The following is an 18,186-nucleotide window of genomic DNA, read 5'->3' on the forward strand; positions in this document are numbered from 1 at the left end:
GGATGTGACTGTATGAAGCTAGGAGTGGAAGTCAGAACCTCTGGACATGTAAAACACGGCAGCACAGAAACAAGCCCTTTGGCCCATCTCAGCTGTGCCAACCAGACCATAGCCTTCTCATCCATGTACTATCTGAATTGTTTTTGTGACAACATCGAGCCTGAATTCACCACTTCAGTTGGAAGCTCATTCTACACTCCCACCATTCTCTGTGTAAAAAATTCCCCCGCATGTTACCTTTAAACATTTCATCTCCCATTTAACCAATGGGGGGCATAAGCCACCTCCCCACCCCACCCTGAAGGCCACCACACATTTAATGAGGGCCCCAGATTTAAATCGTACATTAAAAAAAATATACAAGTAGGAGAGAAGAAACCAACTAAACTTGGCTGCTGCACAGGGAAGGGGGCCCTAAACTTACAGCAGTTCTTGTCTCATCCAACCCCTCCATGGAAAGTCTGCCCCTATACCCTTCATAATTTTGTACACCAGTTTTGGGAACAGATTAAAGGAATATTTTTAAAAAATGTAATAGTAAGGAGAAAAATATATCCCTGCATCCAACAGATTGAAATTACCCACATATTTTTGTATCTTTTACCCTGTACTGCAGTGGTTCTCAACCTTTTTCTTTCCACTCACATACCACTTGAAGTATTCCCTATGCCATCGATACTCTGTGATTAGTAAGGGATTGTTTAAGGGTAGAAAATGTTTGAAAACCACTGTTTTAATTGTACCAAATTGACTCGTTATGTGCACAGTTTCATCGCTCTAAAGGAAATGACAATTTTTCTCAAGCAAAATATTTCAGTAACAATTGGGTCTAGAGCAGTGATTCTCAACCTTCCCACTCACATCCCACCTGAAGCAATCCCTTACTAATCAGAGAGCACTGATAGCATAGGGATTACTTTAGGTGGGATGTGAGTGGAAAGAAAAAGGTTGAGAACCACTGATTTAGGCTTTTGATGTCCAGTATCTGCAGGTAACTTAGATTTTTCAAACTGAAGAACCATGGAAAACCCTGCAGAAAGGATGCTGGAAGCAGTAATAAAAAGATAAACACGGGGAATAGAATGCAAAGCGATGCTGAAGTTGGAAGAGAGAGATTAATTGGGTAATGCTTCCTTCGGGCCAGTACATATGTGAAGGGACGTGGCCTCCTGTTCCTTTGTGATTTTGAAAGAAAACAAAGCATTGTGGCTGTTTTTGTGTTTGTCCACCTCCCTGGTGCCATGGTTGATAAAGCAACAAGAACATGCCTGGCTGCATGGCTCTGTGCTCAAAGGATGAAGCTGGGTGTTTGTATAGTCAATAGAGACAGATGTTATCCTCAACAGGCATTGTTTAAAAAAAAGGACAAAAAAGAGAATGTGCTTTAGTCCCAAAGGCATTAGAAATGTTAACAATGCAGCTTCCGTTGTCACCTGGTGGAGCTTCACATTGTTAATGTTACCTGCAAAAACACCAGCTGTCAACAAAATCCAATAGCAGGCATCTATTAACCAACCATTGGTCAGGTGAGGTGTTGGTGCAGCACCTGCAAAAGGTGCTTGCCTGCAAAGCAGTGGCAGACCACATGTTTTAATGGGGATCTTAGAAACTAAGTGTGGATTGTAATTCTCCCAAAAATATTTTAAAAATTGTGGCAGAGAATAACCTTCCTTAATGCTTCTGCTCATTTCACGTTCTCTGGTTCAAAGTTTACTTCCTTCTGCTCACAAGACTTTCTCAACGTGATTGGCTGTTCATCTGGATGCTGGAGCTCCCTTGGAATTGGAGACTGACAGCAGCAGGAAAGCCCTGTCAAGAGAGGGCAGGATTTTCCCGGACACTTCGTCTGAGGTCAGCGGTGAGTATTTGTCACTTCCTTGTCCCTGTGAAATCATGCCTGATAACAACTGCTAGTTTGGCGATGTATTGTCCTGGAACCCACTTTGTACAAACGTCTCTACGCAGTTTTCGATATAATCAAGTGCTGCTGCTTTGAGACAACACACTGCAAACCATGCAAAGATGTGTTTATTAAGTCGCACAGGACGGACGGAAAGAGATCCTTGGGTTTGTTACTCATCTTTAGGGATTTTTATACACAAAAGGCGAATTTACCTTTTATGCTGACGACCAAAAATGTAGATTGCGCAGTGCTTTTATGCAGGGGCGAGTCACAAGCCGGCTTCTAAAGCTGAAGGAGGTGGGGTGAAAAGTGCAGTAGCACCGCCCATCACCGTGATGTCAAACATCACGAAAGCGGCCTAAACTGAAAATGGCGACTGAAGAAGAGGTACGAGTGCTATGACCATATGGGTTCTTTACAATTCGCACTCACTTTTCGAGCTGCATTTAGCGGCAAATCTTTTACAGAGGAGGTGTTGCGACTACTCCACCTCTGACACTACCCCCCCCCCCCCAGCGGTTGGAGCGAGTTCAACCAGTCAATCTTCCTTGGGACCTCTTATGGAGGTAAGTGAAGCAATTTAAAGATGGAGAATATCCGTCTTTACAATTGCCTTTTTTTTCCACTCTGAAAGGTGTGCAAAAGTTATGGATTAAAGTAACATGAGTACAGATTCCCTCCTCTGCGCCTGCAGTGGTGTCTGTGAGTACAACAGGTGACCAATATACTTGTACATCTTTGGTTACTGTAGCCAGAGAGGAACTTCCACCCCTTCGTTTGTATCTGGACAAAACATGGGTTGAAAACAGGACTTTAACTTTTGCAGCCAGTTGTAAATTTCACAGGGGAAAAACCGCAAGTGAAATCCCCACGTGGTTGGTTTTTCATTGAACTAATGTGTTGAAATGGCTGATGTATTCAATTTCACTTCTGTGTGTTTTTTTTCAGTTACAGAACAACTTAGCCAAAATATTAAACCAAAATTCAAGCACATTTGAAAGTTAAGTGAGGATTATTTTCCAAAGCAGCGACAGTTGTAAATTCTTTAAAGGGTACAGGCTGACCAAAAATGGATGAATTATTATTTTATCTCTGCTGCTATTTGTGGGGCCCTGCTGAATCCAAACTATTAGAGGCAATCAGGTCAGAAACAGACCCCTTGGTGCAATGAGTCTGCACTGATCATCAAGCACAACTTGTACTAATCTTCTACCAATCAATCCCAATCAGCATGTCCCTATAAATTCTCCCCATATTCTACCACTACCCAAGCAATTCAGAGAGCTGTGAACATTTTGAATTCCCTACCACAGAGAGATGTTGAGGCAAGTTTATTGCATAGATTTAAGAGGAAAGAAGAAGGAGATAATTCAGCTCCTTTATCTATTTTGCCATTCAAGTTCTGTGTCACACTCCCATACTCACATGTCTGTCCTTGGCCTTATGCGCTGTCCCACCAAAACCACCCGTAAACTGGAGGAACAACATCTGTTTGGGCACTATCCAGCCGGATGGCATTAACATCGACGTTTCCAGTTACTGCTAACCTCCTCTCCCCTCCCTCCTCCCCCACCTATCACCTCCTGCCTTTGTGACCACCCCCCTATCTTTTGTGCAGATGCCTGCTGACATTTTTCCATTCCTTGATGAAGGAGTCAAGTCCAAAACGTTGGTTATGTTATGTATTTTTACCTTTGCTGTTTGACCTGAGTTTCTCTGTGTTTTCACTTCAACCACAGTGTCTGCAGATTTTCATGTTTTACTTCTGTTTAGAAAAATCCTGTCCAATTATGTGGCTTGTTCGATTCCAGTCTGATCCCCAACACCCAAAGTCTCCTGATCTTTGCTTTGAACATCTGTTGAGATGCAGCTCTCTTGGGTGGGAATTACAAAGATTTACAGCCCTCTTCATATCACGACTTCCCCAGTGGGGGGGGGGGGGGGGGGGAACCTCTCTCAGCACCTGATAGTATTCAGTGATGCCCCTCATTCTTCTCAGTCCAAGATCCAACCTTTTACGCCCTGCTTCTAAGGAATGTACGTCAGTGAGTACACCACTCTCATCAAAGCCTATAACTGCACAATTACAAGGAGGATTCCTTTGTCACTCTAAAACAATTCCAATCAACCTTTCTCAACCAAATGATCTCTCTTTGTAACTCTGCACTTTACTACGTTTGCGATGGATAGCTGGTGTGCTCGCAAAACAACCTCTACCACTGCATCTTGGTACATATGAAAATAAATGTGAACTTGAACAAAGGCCTATTTGCCCCTCTGATGAGCTCCCTGAGACCAGGGAGAGGCTGTACGTTTGACTGTAGCTGACAGAATCAATTAATAACACATTTCCATTACATTTGACCAGAGCTCTTCAGTAGTTTAGCTTTAAGTGGTTAAACCTTGGTTATGAGTACCTGCAGCATCCTGAACTATTGGGACATCACTTTTAATCGGAGTGGGAGCAGCAGAGGTCGGACTGGGCGTGCTGGTTGGCATGACAATGTTCCTGGCGGATCCAAGAGTCGCGCTGAGCAGAGAGTGTGAGAGACAGGATGGAGAGAGGAGGAATGGCAGTGAAGAATGGGTGGTTCGGAACAAGGCTGGTGGCAAGGATGAAGGTAAATTGCAGGAAGCATCGACAGCAGGAGTAACCGGGCAGCCTAAAGGAATATTCGGGAAAGCAGAAGGAGAAACAAAACAAAACGAAATCACAGGTGGGCACCACAGTGAATAGATGAAAATGGAGAAGCATTAAAAATGATCAACTTAAACCAGTCACAGTCACCACTGTGGAAGTTATACTGATGGCAGGTTGTGTCTACGTGCACCCCATTATCACTGCACCATCGGTAAGGTTTTGATACACCAATCTCTCTCCTTCCTCACTCTCATCCCCCCTTCGAATCCTGTGACTTGCTCTCATTCCCTCTCTCCCAACCTTTCCTCATGGTGACTTTCGTTTCCTCTTTTTAATGTTCTACTCTCTGCTTCTCTTCATCCCAGTCTCCCACCTCCTCGTCTATGGCTGCATCTCTGCACAGGTAGATTGTCACTGACTGTTCAAAGGCCTCCCATTGACACCTATCCAGATAGACACATCTGTGCTTGATAAATAAATCTCCTCCTGGTGTTGGGAGGTTCTTGGCCTCTCTGAGACTGGCCATCCCAATTACAAATGTGCACCTCAGCTCACATTACCCCCACCATTCCTCCGCACTTGGGTTCTTTCATGGCCAAGGCCTCTGCGTTCTCCTCCCTTCTCCCTTTCACTGACACAGACCTGCTCCAAACATCATCCCATCTGAAACGGTCACTACTCCCTCCCCACACTCGCTGCCTGACCCATTGGAATTTCCAACCCTTTTTGAGTCGTTTTTATTACTTCACCTTGTATGTGTAAATTCCTCACTTAGGACAAAGATACCCTGACAATTTTGAGCCTGATTCAATGTTAAACTCTGAGGAGGGTGTGAAGGGTGGTTTCCTTACCTGTTGCACAGGTTTCGTTTCCAACAGGTGTGCTGGTGCAGCTGCGGTCTGGTGCTGATGACTCAGAGGACAGGCCGGCTGGGCTGGTAGCTGTGGGATAGTCCATGCCCTCGTCTGTTTCCATGTCCATTGCGTTGGATGCTGATGTCACGGCCGAGGAGCCACTGGTGGCAGCCACGTTCCCGGAGGTGTCGGCTCTGGAACCCTGTGGAGAAAGAGGAGGGTGAGGGGTAACGTTCGAGCAGAGTTGGGGCCAGGATCTTCCTCGTGGACATCCCACAGCAGAAGGCAGTCACGGGAGTGGATCAGTGAAGGTCTGAGTGACTCACACAGGCTGCTGGAGACTAGGTATTGGAGCCAGGATTCAAGGGGGTGCTGAGGGCACAAAGGGTTCCCAGTCCCCTCAGTGCTGAAGGCTCCCTGATCGTGTCAGAGGGTTGGATCCGGAGCTGTCAACAGCTGCTAGAGGTGAATCCACAGACACTCAGTGACTCTCTTCGTCTCGTACTGTAAGGGGCACCGGGCATTGCTAATAGCAACTTCTTGTCTGCTCTACACCAAGCAGAAGTTAATATGTATCATATATGTTACATTTTCTATGTTTATTATATGACAATAAAAGAACATTGATCCAGCTCCCCATCCACCCCTCGTCCAGCGGGAATCCTGTTCACCTGGTCCAAGGACAGTTCTGTTTTCTCATTGTTAAAATTTACATTCATTTGTCACAAGACACCTGGTGCACGGAGAGAGGTTCTTCTGCGAACAGGCTAACAGTGTACAACTTACAGAGTACAATAAAAAGGAGGATCAATTAGCACCAAGTAAGGGCAGCGTGAGACACTGTTTTGGGGTTCTTTCAGGAACCTGATGGCTGCAGGGATTACACACCTGCTCAGTCTGTTGGTGTGCACTTTCACACTCTTAAGCCTTTTGCCCGACAGGGGGAGGGAGAAGAGTGTGTGTCCAGTAGGAGATGGGTCCCCCAGGATGCTGGCTGCCGTTCCTATGTTCCTTCCACAGTGCACCTCATAGACCATCTAGCCCAAATGAAGGACTATGTGCCATGGATACTTGGTCCTCAAACTCTTAACAACTGTCAACAAGATCATTCTTTTGAATAGCTCCTTGCAGATTATTTCTCATAAGATTAAAATTTTCATCTTGCTGTCCTACCTTAATCCATTAGCTATACCTTTAAGCCACGATGGCCACAATGGTCCTCTCCACCACCTTCTCAAGCATGGGACAATTATTTGGGTGCATAATCGCCATCCACCATTGCTACCCATGATTCCTGTGAGTGCCTTTTACAAAATGGGCCGCAAGGACACAAGATCCCAACGCTCTGGGATTAAGAGAGCAATCAAATGGAAAGGAAGGTCATTGACTGGGGTTTCGGGAGCCCAGATCATCAGAATGGCAGGGCTGCTGCTAAGGTGACAATGCAAAGAATGGGATAATTTTGAACAATCTTTGTAATGCAACCTCCCTGATTTTTCTGCCCCTCTTGTTTTGCCCTCCTGATGGTCCTTCAATTTGAATTCAGTAGTTGAGGCTCTGAGCTCTCTCTCCTGCCCCAAATCACACTGTCCAGTGAAGTTATCCATGAGGTTAAATACATAAATATACAATGTTGGAGAAACTCAGCAGGTCAAATAGCATACAGGTACACCTCATCTTATGTCTGTATTTCGTTCTGACCGACCAGTCGTATCTTGAAATGGACGCAAGTTGCACAGGTTGTAAGTTGGGGAATACCTGGACTTTATATAGCAAAGGTAAAAATGCATAATGAATGTTTCAGGCTTGAGCCCCATCATCAAGGCTCAGACCAAAACATTGGTCATGTACCTTTATCTTTGTTAAGAGTGCAGAGAAGATTTACTAGAATGTTGCCTGGACTTTATTCCCTGGAGCTTTTTCCACTGAGGGTAGGTGAGATACAAACCAGAGGACATGGTTTAAAGGTGAATGGGGAAAAGATGAGGGGGATCTTCCTCACACACAGAATGGTGGGAGTGTGAAACGAGCTGAAGTAGTGAATGTGGGCTCAATTTTAACATTTAAGAATTTGGACAAGTACATGGAGGACGATGGGCTATGGACTGGGAGCAGGTCAGTGGGACCAGGCAGAAAAATTAATCAGCAAGACTAGAAGGGCCTATTTCTGTGCTGTCATGTTCTAAGGTTCCATATTAAGTTTGCTGTTTGACCTGCTAACTTTCTCTAAGCATGGTGTTACAAGGTGGAGGCATTAGGTATAAATAAGGAGGTAGTGAAATGGATTCAGCAATGGTTGGATGGGAGGTGTCAGAGAGTACTGGTAGAAAATTGTTTGTCAAATTGGACGCCGGTGAGTAGTGGAGTTCCTCAGGGATCGGTCCTGGGTCCACTATTGTTTGTTATATATATATATATATATATATATATATTAACGATCTGGAAGAAGGGGTGGTAAATTGGATAAGTAAGTTTGCAGATGATACAAAGCTTGGTGGTATTGTGGACAGTGAGGAAGATTACCGTAGCTTTAAAAAGAGATATTGGAAAGCTAGAGGAGTGGGCTGAGAAATAGATGATGGAATTTAATACGGATAAGTGTGAAGTGTTGCACTTTGGAAAGGCAAATCTAATTAGGTAGACAATTGAGGAATGCAGAGCAACAAAGGGATTTAGGAGTTATGGTAAATAGAACCCTCAAAGTTGATACTCTGGTAGATAGAGTGGTGAAGAAGTCATTTGGAATGTTGGCCTTCATAAATCGGAGTATTGAATTCAAGAGTTGGGATGTTATGATGAAATTATACAAAGCATTGGTGAGGCCAAGTTTGGAATACTGTGTGCAGTTTTGGTCACCGAATTATAGGAAGGATATAAACAAAATAGAGAGAGTGCAGAGAAGGTTCACGAGAATGTTGACAGGATGTCAGGGTTTGAGTTACAGAGGAAGGTTGAGCAGCCTGGGGCTTTTTTCTCTGGAGCGTAGAAGATTGAGGGGGGAATTTGATGTAGGTGTTAAAGATTTTAAAAGGGACAGAGAGAATCAACGTGGATAGGCTTTTTCAATTAAGAGTGGGGGATATTCAAACCAGAGGCCATGGTTTGAGATTGCAGGGGGAAAATTGAGGGGAAATTTCTTCACGCAAAGAGTGGTTGGGATGTGGAATAAGCTTCCGGCAGAGATGGTTGAAGCAGAGACGTTATTTACATTTAAGGAAAGACTGGATAATTACATGGAGGGGAGAGGATTGGAGGGGTATGGACCAGGTGCTGGTCAGTGGGACTAGGAGGGTGGGGATTTGTTTCGGCATGGACTAGTAGGGCAAAACTGGCCTGTTCTGTGCTTTATATGGTTATACGTCTGCAGACGTTATCAGCTAAATAACTTTTATTACTAAAGTATTCCAGTGGGTGAGAAGAAATGAAACAAAAGTGAAGATCAGATTAGCAAGGTACCTGATTGTGGATCTTGTCAAAGTTTTTGCCCAGCATTCTCCTCATGTGCTTACGAGAATGGGAGATCATCTGGTGCTTAAGGAGGAAGGAGAAAAGGCAGCCATCACGGATACAGTGAAAGTGACTGTTCACCTGGTTGTACTTGCAGCCTGCAAGACACAAAAGATAAATAAATAAATAATGCACCCCTTGTCTCTCGCGTAGAAGCAGGAGTGGGACTGATCATGCAGCAACTTGCCCGTCACCATGGGAGCAACCGTGATGTGTCATCACATTGACAGACTTACTGCGTTCAATGAGGAAAATGAGTTAATGCTTTTGCAAACTGATGTCTGTGGTGCATTGAAGGCAATTGTCAAGGCCTTTGTGCCTCTAGATCACTGGCTTGGTTTAGGGGGGTATCTATTTACACCTCTGGGTCTGACTACTGTGGGTTCAATCCTTCCTAAACCAGACGGACAGTGGCCTGCAGAACTGAGTGTGTACTTGGGCCAATGAGTGAACCAATCTTGGGTATTCCTTCCCAGTGCGGAAAAGATGGGCCAAAGGTCTTGGTGGTTGCTTACATTGCAGAGGTATTACATTTTTTTAATTAAAAATTTTAAATGTAGACATACAGCATGGTAACAGGCCATTTCAGCCCATGAGCTCTTCCAGTACAATTAGCCTATAACCCCTGGTTTGTTTCATCTGGAGACCCTGTGAAAAACCCACGCAGACACGGGGAGAACGTACAAACTCCTTAGAGACAGCGCTGGATTCAAACCCCGGGCCCAATCATTGGTGCTGTAACAGCATGCACTAACCACTACTCCAACAGTGCTGTCATTTGATATTGAAAAATATTAATTTCTCAGTATCAAAGATCACAAGAAGTAGGCCCATCGGGTCTGATCTGCCATTCATATCATAACTGACCCATCCTCCCACTCAGCCCCACTTTCTCTCCATAACCCTTGATACCCTGACTAATTAAATACCTGTCAATATCTGCCTTAAGTACACTCAACAACCTCACTTGCACAGCTGACTGTGGCAACAAGTTTCACAGACCCTCAAAGTTTTGCATCTCTGTTTTAAATTGACACCCATTATCCAGAAGTTGTGCCCATCTGTCCTACCATGGGAAACATCCTTGCCACATCTACTCTGTCCAGGCCTTTCAGCACTCGAAATGCCTCTATGAGGTCCCCCCCCCATCCTTCTGTACTCCATCCAAGTTCCTGACCCAGATTAGACAACATGTTAACAGGTCCTTTTGGCTCACAAGCCCATGCTGCCCAAATGGCCTCCAACCCTGGTATGTTTTTGATCGGTGGGAGGATCTGGAGGAAACTGACGTGGACGTGGGGAGAACATACAAACTCCTCAGACAGTACTGGATTTGAACCTGGTGCCATAACAGCATCGCGTAAACTGCGCCGCCTAAATTCCCGACACTCATGAATGATGCCTGTTACTCACACCTCTCTGATGTGTTTGAGTTTCAACCTTTCACAACCCCCCTCTCTGCCTGCATTGCTGAGGTACATTTGACAGCAAAATATTTTACAGTCACTTTTGAAAAGCAGGGTAAATGCAAGAATGTCGGGAGAGCAACATTGACTAGAGCAAGGCCCTTCCGTCCACATAATATCCAAATAAAATTCTGCTGCTTGCACACGATCGATATCCCTCTGTTCCCTTAATTTCATGTGTTGTCCTAGAAATGTTTTAGATGTATCCAGTTCCACCACTACTTCTGTTGGACTTTTACCGGGGGTGTAGGTTAATAGGATGTCAATCAGCCAGCATGGACTTGTGGGCCGAAATGACCAGTAACCGTGCTGTATGTCTAAATTTAAATTTTTTAGAAACTCCCCTCTGTGTCGCCCTGAATTTTAATTTTTAAAAGTTAATTTAAAAAAATCTGGGATGAGTATGCAAATGAGAAGCAGAAATAAGTTTCGTAGACACTGAAACTGCATCACCATTCAACAGGATCTGGTCGTGAACTCTGAATTAATTCTCCTTTGCCTACCTTCAGTGCTTGCCAAAGCATCCCAAATGGGAGAAAAGCTGTTGATTGGGCTGGAGAAAGGAAGTGACATGATGAGATCTCCGGGGAAACATCCGATCAGAACCTGCAGGCCTATTTAGAAATCATGGACCCAAGTTCTCGGGATGCTCCAGACAGAGTCAGGAATCTAGCTGGGCATTTCTCTCTTCAGGAATTGAAGAGACAACTGCAGTGGAAGGTTCAGGTCACTCCAGGACCATGTTGATGCCGGTTCAGTTCGTGGGAGGCATTTACACACAGACAAGGAGCCAAGTCTGCAGCGACATGGAGGGGAGTCGCTGAGTGTGCACATGCTGCCATGTGTGGACAGCTCAGCCACCCTGGCTGATCAACGATGGAGGATGCCTCACATTTTGTCACATTGCACTGAGAGGAAATTCTAAACCAACGAGTATTTTTGTCACCATCCCAGGAAGCACGACCCCACATTTTTCAGCTGAGGGGGTGAATTATAAAGACCAGTAGAAGTGGCCACAGACAGCAATACTACTCAGGATATTCCCTCAAGGACCAGGGTAACCCACAATGAACTTCTGGTGTCTCCCCTTTGTAATAAAGTTTTAGTGTAGAAAGAGGCCATTCAGCTCACCACATCAGTGCTGACTAAATCTGCCAGCACTTAGCCACTGACTTCAATGCCTTCACCAGTCCCTCACCTCTCAATGATACAAGGACATAAGGAATAGGAGTGGGAGTCGGCCATCTGGCCCGTCAAGTCTGTTCTGCCATTCAATGAGATCACGGCTGATCTGATGATAGGCTCATCTCCATCCACCTGCCTTTTCCTCATATCCCATTATTCCCTTACTATGTAGAAATCTATCTAACCTTGTCTTAAATACATTTACTGAGGTCGCCTCCACTGGGCAGCAAATTCCATAGATTCACTACCCTCTGGGAAAAGCAGTTCCTCCTCATTTCTGTCCTAAATCTACTGCCCTGAATATTGAGGCTGTGTCCCCTCATTCTTGTCTCCCCAACCAATGGAAACAACTTACCAGCCTCTATCTTATAAATTTATAATTTTATATTTTTATTCTAAATTCCAGTGAGTACAGTCCCAGACGACTCAATCTCTCCTCATAGGCCAACCTCTTCAACATAGGAGTCAACCTCCTCCAAAGCCAGTGCATCCTTCCTCGAGTAAGGAGACCAGAATTGCACGCAGAGCTCCAGATGTGGCCTCACCAGTACCTTCTACAGTTGCAGCATAACCTCCCTGCTCCGACTCAATCCCTCCAGCAATGAAGGCCAATGTTTCATTTGCCACCTTGATAGCCTGTTGCACCTTCAGCTCTCTCTGACTATAACTGTGGACCCAGCCTCTGAGTTCCTTTTGTCTTAGGACTGCCTCTCCTCTTTGTTTTGCCCTGACATTTCTGGAGGTGGTCATGTGCTGAGCAGGCCCTCGCGATGGGCCTCGGGATGCTCTGGTGTGGGTACGAGCTGTGGTCAAATAAATGGCTGATCAGTTTCTCACCCAGCCTGCCGCACTCTTCCCGCTTGGTGAAGTACTTGAATCCGTTGGCGGCTCGTCTCTCGGCTTTCTCATGCTTCTTCACGTGCCAGGGCAGCTTCGTGGTGATGTTGGTTACGAAGTTGCAGAACGGCCGTAAGCAGTGATAGTGCCCTCTCATGCGGAACTCACACTGCTGCAATGGAAGAGAAGAACCTGGTTGGATCGCAGCGAGCTTCTGATATCACGGTAACATTCATTGCACATCCCCTAGTGATCCTGACCTCAGCTCGTCATGAAACAGCCACACTGCAGCAACTCCTGGGATCACACATTGTTCTGACCAGGTCAGGGTCTCTTTCCCTGTTCTTTGTTTATACCTCGAAGAAAGGCTCGGGCCCAAATCATCGGTGATATATCTTTACCTCCTATGAACGCTGCAAGACCGGCATTTCTGTGTGTTTTTACGACAATCACAGCATCTGCAGACTTTTATATTTCACAGGTGAGTTTTACAACAGTTCCAGACATTTAACTTTCTCTTAGTCAGTCCCCTTGGAGTCTAGGGGCACTTGCTTCCATTTCAATTTTGTAGGGTCTGAGGACCTTGCTGAATGGTTCAAAGGGCGCTTGGAAGGACAAAGGAGGCATCCCCAAAATAGAGTGACCTATTCCACATAATGACAATACCCACCCTGAGAATATAGGACACCTCTTCTGTTTTGAGTGAAGCACAAAAGTTTGGAGATGCTGTGATTGTAGTAAAAACACAAAAATGCTGGAGAAACTCTGCCAGTCTTGTAGCATCCATAGAAGGTAAAAATATATTACCGATGTTTTGGGCCTGACCCCATCTTCAAAGTGTATGCAAAAACAATGCTTTCTTGAAAAATATCTTTGAAGACAGGCTCAGGCCTGAAACATCCATAATATATCTTAAACTCCTATGGACCAGCTGAATTACTCTTCCACAGGAAGGTCTACCTAGTACCTTCTGATCTGGTCATCTCTGACCTCAGGACTGCAGTGCTGAGAGTAGAGTGACACTGGGGTGTGCTGGAACTGTGTAACAGGGTCGTAACATTCCAGTCTGGACCTTATTCTGAGGAGTGAAGGAGACCAGGCTCTGTTGCACCCAGGTGCTGCCATTACAAATCACTCTGGGCAAGGGCACGTGGAATGAGCAATCCATTAGGGTCACTGCGACAGGGCCATCAGTACAACTGCAAATGCTCTCGAGTCAAAAATAATGTAAACATTGGATTTCACCCTTGCTGGCCCAATAACTAACAATGCTAACCCATGTAATGAAGCTAGGATTTCCCAAATATATTTTCCACACTAGGAATAAGTTGGGCCATGGATCTAAAGATCCCTCCATCTCACACACCATGCATTATTCATCCCAAAGGTGCACTGCCTTAATATCTGTTTTGATTGTTCATTTTGTATCAGTGTGAACAGAGACAGCAGTTTGTGGAGTTACTGCCTCACACAGGTTCTATTCTGGCTGTCTGGGTGGAGTTTGCATGTTCTCCCTGTACTCTGGTTCCCTCTCACATCTACAAGACGCAAGGATTGAGGGGTTAATTTGCTGATGTAAATTGCTTCTCGTGCATTGTTGAGGGGCACAATCAGATGGGAAGGGGGCAGGGAGAAGGTGCTGGGAGTGTGGGGATTAGTGTGAAAGTTGTTGATGGACAGCATCAGCTTAATGGGCCAAAGTGCCTGTTCCCATGCCATATTTACTGTTGGTACTCCTTAACTGGGTGGAACGGTTGGCAACGCCTTTACAGCGCCAGCGATCGGGACAAGGGTTTGAATCCCGCACTGTCTGTAACGAGTTTGTACATTCTCCCCGAGTCTGCATAGGTCTTCCTGGGAGTTCTAGTTTCCTCTCACCGTACCGGAGATGTAGGTTAATTGGGTGTAAATTGGGCAGCATGGACTTGAAATGGCTCGTACTGTCCTCTCTGTCTAAATTTATAAATTTAAACTAGAGTGCAGAATTCTAGCTGCCCCATGACAGGAAGGACGTAGAGGTTTGGGAAAGGGTAGAGAAGAGGGCTATCTGATGCTGCTCAGATTTGAGGGGAAGTTGGATTGTTTTCTCTGGGGTGTCAGAGGCTGAGGGGAGTCCTGATAATTGTTTATAAGGTCTTGAGAGGCATTGACAGGACAGATGGTCAAAAATCTTTTCCCCAGTTTTAAGAGTTAGAGGACATTAGTTGAAGCTGAGAGAGTGCGTGGGGCTGTTTAAAGGAGACCTGTGGGGAAATATTTTACACAGAGAGGCCGGCATGGTTAGTATAGCAGTTAGCTCAAGGCTGTTATAGCACCAGCGACTCAGGTTCTAATCCAACGCTGTCTTTCAGGGGTTTGTACTTTCTCCCCGTGTCTACATGGGTTTCCACCCATGTATTGGGGTCACAAGCTAATTGGGGTATTTGGGCAGCCGGACCTGTCACTGTGCCATATGTCTGAATTAAAATTAAAAATAACGTGGTGGGTTCCTGGAGTGGCTGCCTAGGGTAGTGGTGAAAGCAGATACAATAATAACATTTAAGAAGCGTTTTGACAGACACATGAATCTGCAGGGAATGGAGGAGCATGAATCATGTGCAGGCAGCAGAGATTTAGTTTAACTTGGCATCATGTTCAGCACAGACATGGTGGCCCAAAGGGCCTTTTTCAGTGCTGTACTGTTCTGTATTCTATCATTATTAATCCTTATAAAAACATTAAAATGCTGGAGGAACCCAACAGGTCTCGCAGCATCCAAAGGAGGTCAAGATATATAACCAATGTTTCAAGGAGTTTATCCAGGAATTTTTCAGTTTTTCACGTTAAAGGAGCAGAAGCAGGCCATTAGGCCCATTGAGTCTGTTCAGTGACTCAACACTAAGCTGAATTATGCTCACACCCAGTTCCATTTTCCATCCTTTTCCCCATATCCCTTGATACCCTGATGACAATCACAGCGACTGCAGACTTTTGCGTTTCACTACTAATCTTCAATCAGGTTTATTATGCCCTTTGCAACCTCATAACCAATATGACGGCCTATAAAATTTTTGTGCCGAGTTTCAGCAGAAATTTATTATTTTTAATAAAAGAGATCCCTGTAGTTAGTTATAACCACAAACATTTTCCGTAAGCCCAGCTGACATATATCAATATACCTACAAGGTGAAACTTGATGCTCATTTACTTTTTGAGCCTTCTAATGGGCTCCGGTCAGAGCCGTCACTGTTACCTAATGACAATGACCCTTTGTGGTTCCGTCTGCACGCGCTGTTGTTTTCGTTGTTGCTGGTGTTTTCGGTCACTGCTTCTGTCAAATTTTATGGCGTTTTAGCTACAATGTTGTGGTCATTAGTATTTGTGAACCAAGATCAATAACATTTTTGAGAATGAAGTAGTAAATAAAGGAAAAGAAGAGAAATCAAAAAAAGGTTTCTGCTCAATTACTCGTAGTGTTGTAACTAATGTATCTCGTAACAATAAAATGTAACATTAAAATCAACATAATTTTGATGTAGTTCTTAAATGTTTTTATTTTAACTTTTATTGTTTTCTTACCAAATTTTCACTTTAATCACATTTAAACTATGTGAGGCTGTATGCACGATATTGTAATTTAAAGGTTTAATTTTGCTCGTTGTTTATCTTTCTCAATAATACAGAAATTACAATTTATGAGTGACATTTAGTACAAAAAACATTACTACGGATTCTGTATGGTCCTAGTTTGGGAGAAGTTCCATGGTGGGGGGGGGGGGTGGTGGTGACACCATGAGTTACCACACTGGGTGACACCAACCCTAGTGACGGCACTGGTGTCTGGATTACAAGTCTAAGAACTGGTCCTCTGCTGGAGTTGGAGTGATCAGGTGATGCATTTACCCCTTCACTGTGTAATCAATGCTCTCCGATTGGTTACTGTGTTGCCATCTGAACCTCTCCTCATGTGCTCTTGATCAAAACTCATCAGTCAAGAGCACTCCATTTAGAGCCAGTTGAACGACAGTGAACAGTTTCAGATTTACAGGATTTTCACTTCAAGCCAATTTCAGGGAATCTGTGAACTTCAGAAATAAATCTAACCGCAGCTGATGGAGATTTCTCTTCGCAAATTAAAGTGAATGCAAACAAATATAAAAGCTGCTCTGAATTTGTGTTAATCACAGGCAGAGTGCTCGGGGCAAAAAGGGAGATGGAAGAACTTCCATGACGCCTTTCAGTGGCTCAAGGGCTCCCAAAGGGATTTGTCCTGCTGTTAGTATCTGACAGATAAGAAGCCAGAGACTGGGAGTGGGAACAACAATGTGGAGCCTGACTGGGTTCTTCCTGGAGTCAGGACAGAGTGGCAGCGTGGAGACTGACTCGTCATCGAGCTCCTATTTTACACTCATCCCATTTTATCCACCCCTGCAAATTCTTATGGACAGTTCTTGTGAAAACACAGAGATGCTGGAGGTCTTGCATGATCCATAGGAGGGAAAGATATATAACTGACGTTTCGGGCCTGAGTCCTTCTTCAAGGTAATTCCATCGCCAATTAACCGACCAACCCATGCATGTCTGGGATATGGGAGGACACTGGAATCCATGTGACCATGTGCAAACTCCACACAGACTAAACCTTTGTTTAGGATTAAATTTTATAATTTTAATTTAAAAAAATTTAGACATACAGCACAGTATCAGGCCCTTCCAGCCCGTGCTGCTCAAATACACCAATTAACCTACAACCCCATAAGTTTTGAAAATTGGGAGGAAACCCATGCAGACACGGGGAGAATGTACAAACTCCTTACAAGACAGTACCAGATTCAAACTCGGGTCGGTGGTGCTGTAATAGCGTTGTGCTATCCAGTACGCCATCTGATCCCTGGAGCCATCAAGGTGCCAGCACATGGATTTGAGATGCCTGTGTTAAAGACTTATGGTTGACTTGAGACTGGGAACAGTGTGTGCCTACAGCAGAAGCCAGGCCCCCCTCCATCTGACTGAGTTTGTTGTGGTGTGTTTGGAAGGTTTTCAGGGGAATCCAATCCACTGGATAGTGAGGAGAATTTCATCCAGAGATCTAACTGTTTTAACCGGTTACGCTTTGTCTGAAGTGTGTGATGTTAGTGAGGAGGTTGCACAGGGTGGTGGATCTGTGATGACAGGCAGTCAGCTACGTCCCAGACCCGAGAGTGTACTTACATGATTCGGACAGAGACACTGCAGTGAGTAGTAGGAGAACTGGTCGCGGACATTGACCAGGTTGTTGTTGGGATTGATGTGGTCGAGACAATGCGATTCGGCCTTCCCAGATGTTTTACAGACGTATTTGCAGTTTCCAAACAAGCAGTGGAAGTGGAACTTGTTGGAGTATTTACAATCGGTCGCCAGGCAGGGATCGCTGAAAAGAATAAACATGTAGTTAGATTCAATGCACAGTGACAAAGGAGACCCAAATTTCTACAGCAGTTTGAATCTTTTGGATTTAGTGATTTTCTTCCTGAAGTGTCGGAGAGTATGAATTGCAGCAACGTCCTCGCGAATAGTGGCCCATTAATGGGTGCACAGCATTTCTGGGTGAAGGCGAGGGAGGAATAAACCAGCAAAACTATAGAACACTACACCACAGACACAGGCCCATTCTTTGCTAAAAAAACAGCAGAGGGTTTTTTTTAATATCCCCTGGATTCTCAGTGAAGGTCTCCCTCAGTTCCGCCCCACCAACAGTGCTCTCCCTCAGTCCGACCCCTCTTCTACAGTGAAGGTCTCCCTCAGCCCTTCATTTCATGCAGGAATGGGTCTTCA

At 44.8% G+C, this 18,186-nt stretch overlaps 1 protein-coding gene across 4 annotated transcripts in view; it reads right to left on the reverse strand.

The window, feature by feature from the left end:
- Nucleotides 1–18,186, reverse strand: part of casz1 (castor zinc finger 1) — a 360,461-nt gene that overhangs the window by 11,036 nt on the left and 331,239 nt on the right. For 2 of the 4 annotated variants that reach the window (XM_069918491.1, XM_069918490.1), the window contains 5 exons: nucleotides 17,584–17,782; nucleotides 12,394–12,565; nucleotides 8,855–9,003; nucleotides 5,396–5,600; nucleotides 4,321–4,566 (listed from right to left, as the gene is read on the reverse strand). In XM_069918491.1, coding sequence (XP_069774592.1) covers nucleotides 4,321–4,566; nucleotides 5,396–5,600; nucleotides 8,855–9,003; nucleotides 12,394–12,565; nucleotides 17,584–17,782 — 971 coding nt within the window. The remainder of the gene's footprint in view (nucleotides 1–4,320; nucleotides 4,567–5,395; nucleotides 5,601–8,854; nucleotides 9,004–12,393; nucleotides 12,566–17,583; nucleotides 17,783–18,186) is intronic. The other 2 variants (XM_069918493.1, XM_069918492.1) reach the window with 1 other exon arrangement.

Source organism: Narcine bancroftii, chromosome 2 (genome assembly GCF_036971445.1).
Source record: "Narcine bancroftii isolate sNarBan1 chromosome 2, sNarBan1.hap1, whole genome shotgun sequence".
Taxonomy (NCBI): Eukaryota; Metazoa; Chordata; class Chondrichthyes; order Torpediniformes; family Narcinidae; genus Narcine; species Narcine bancroftii.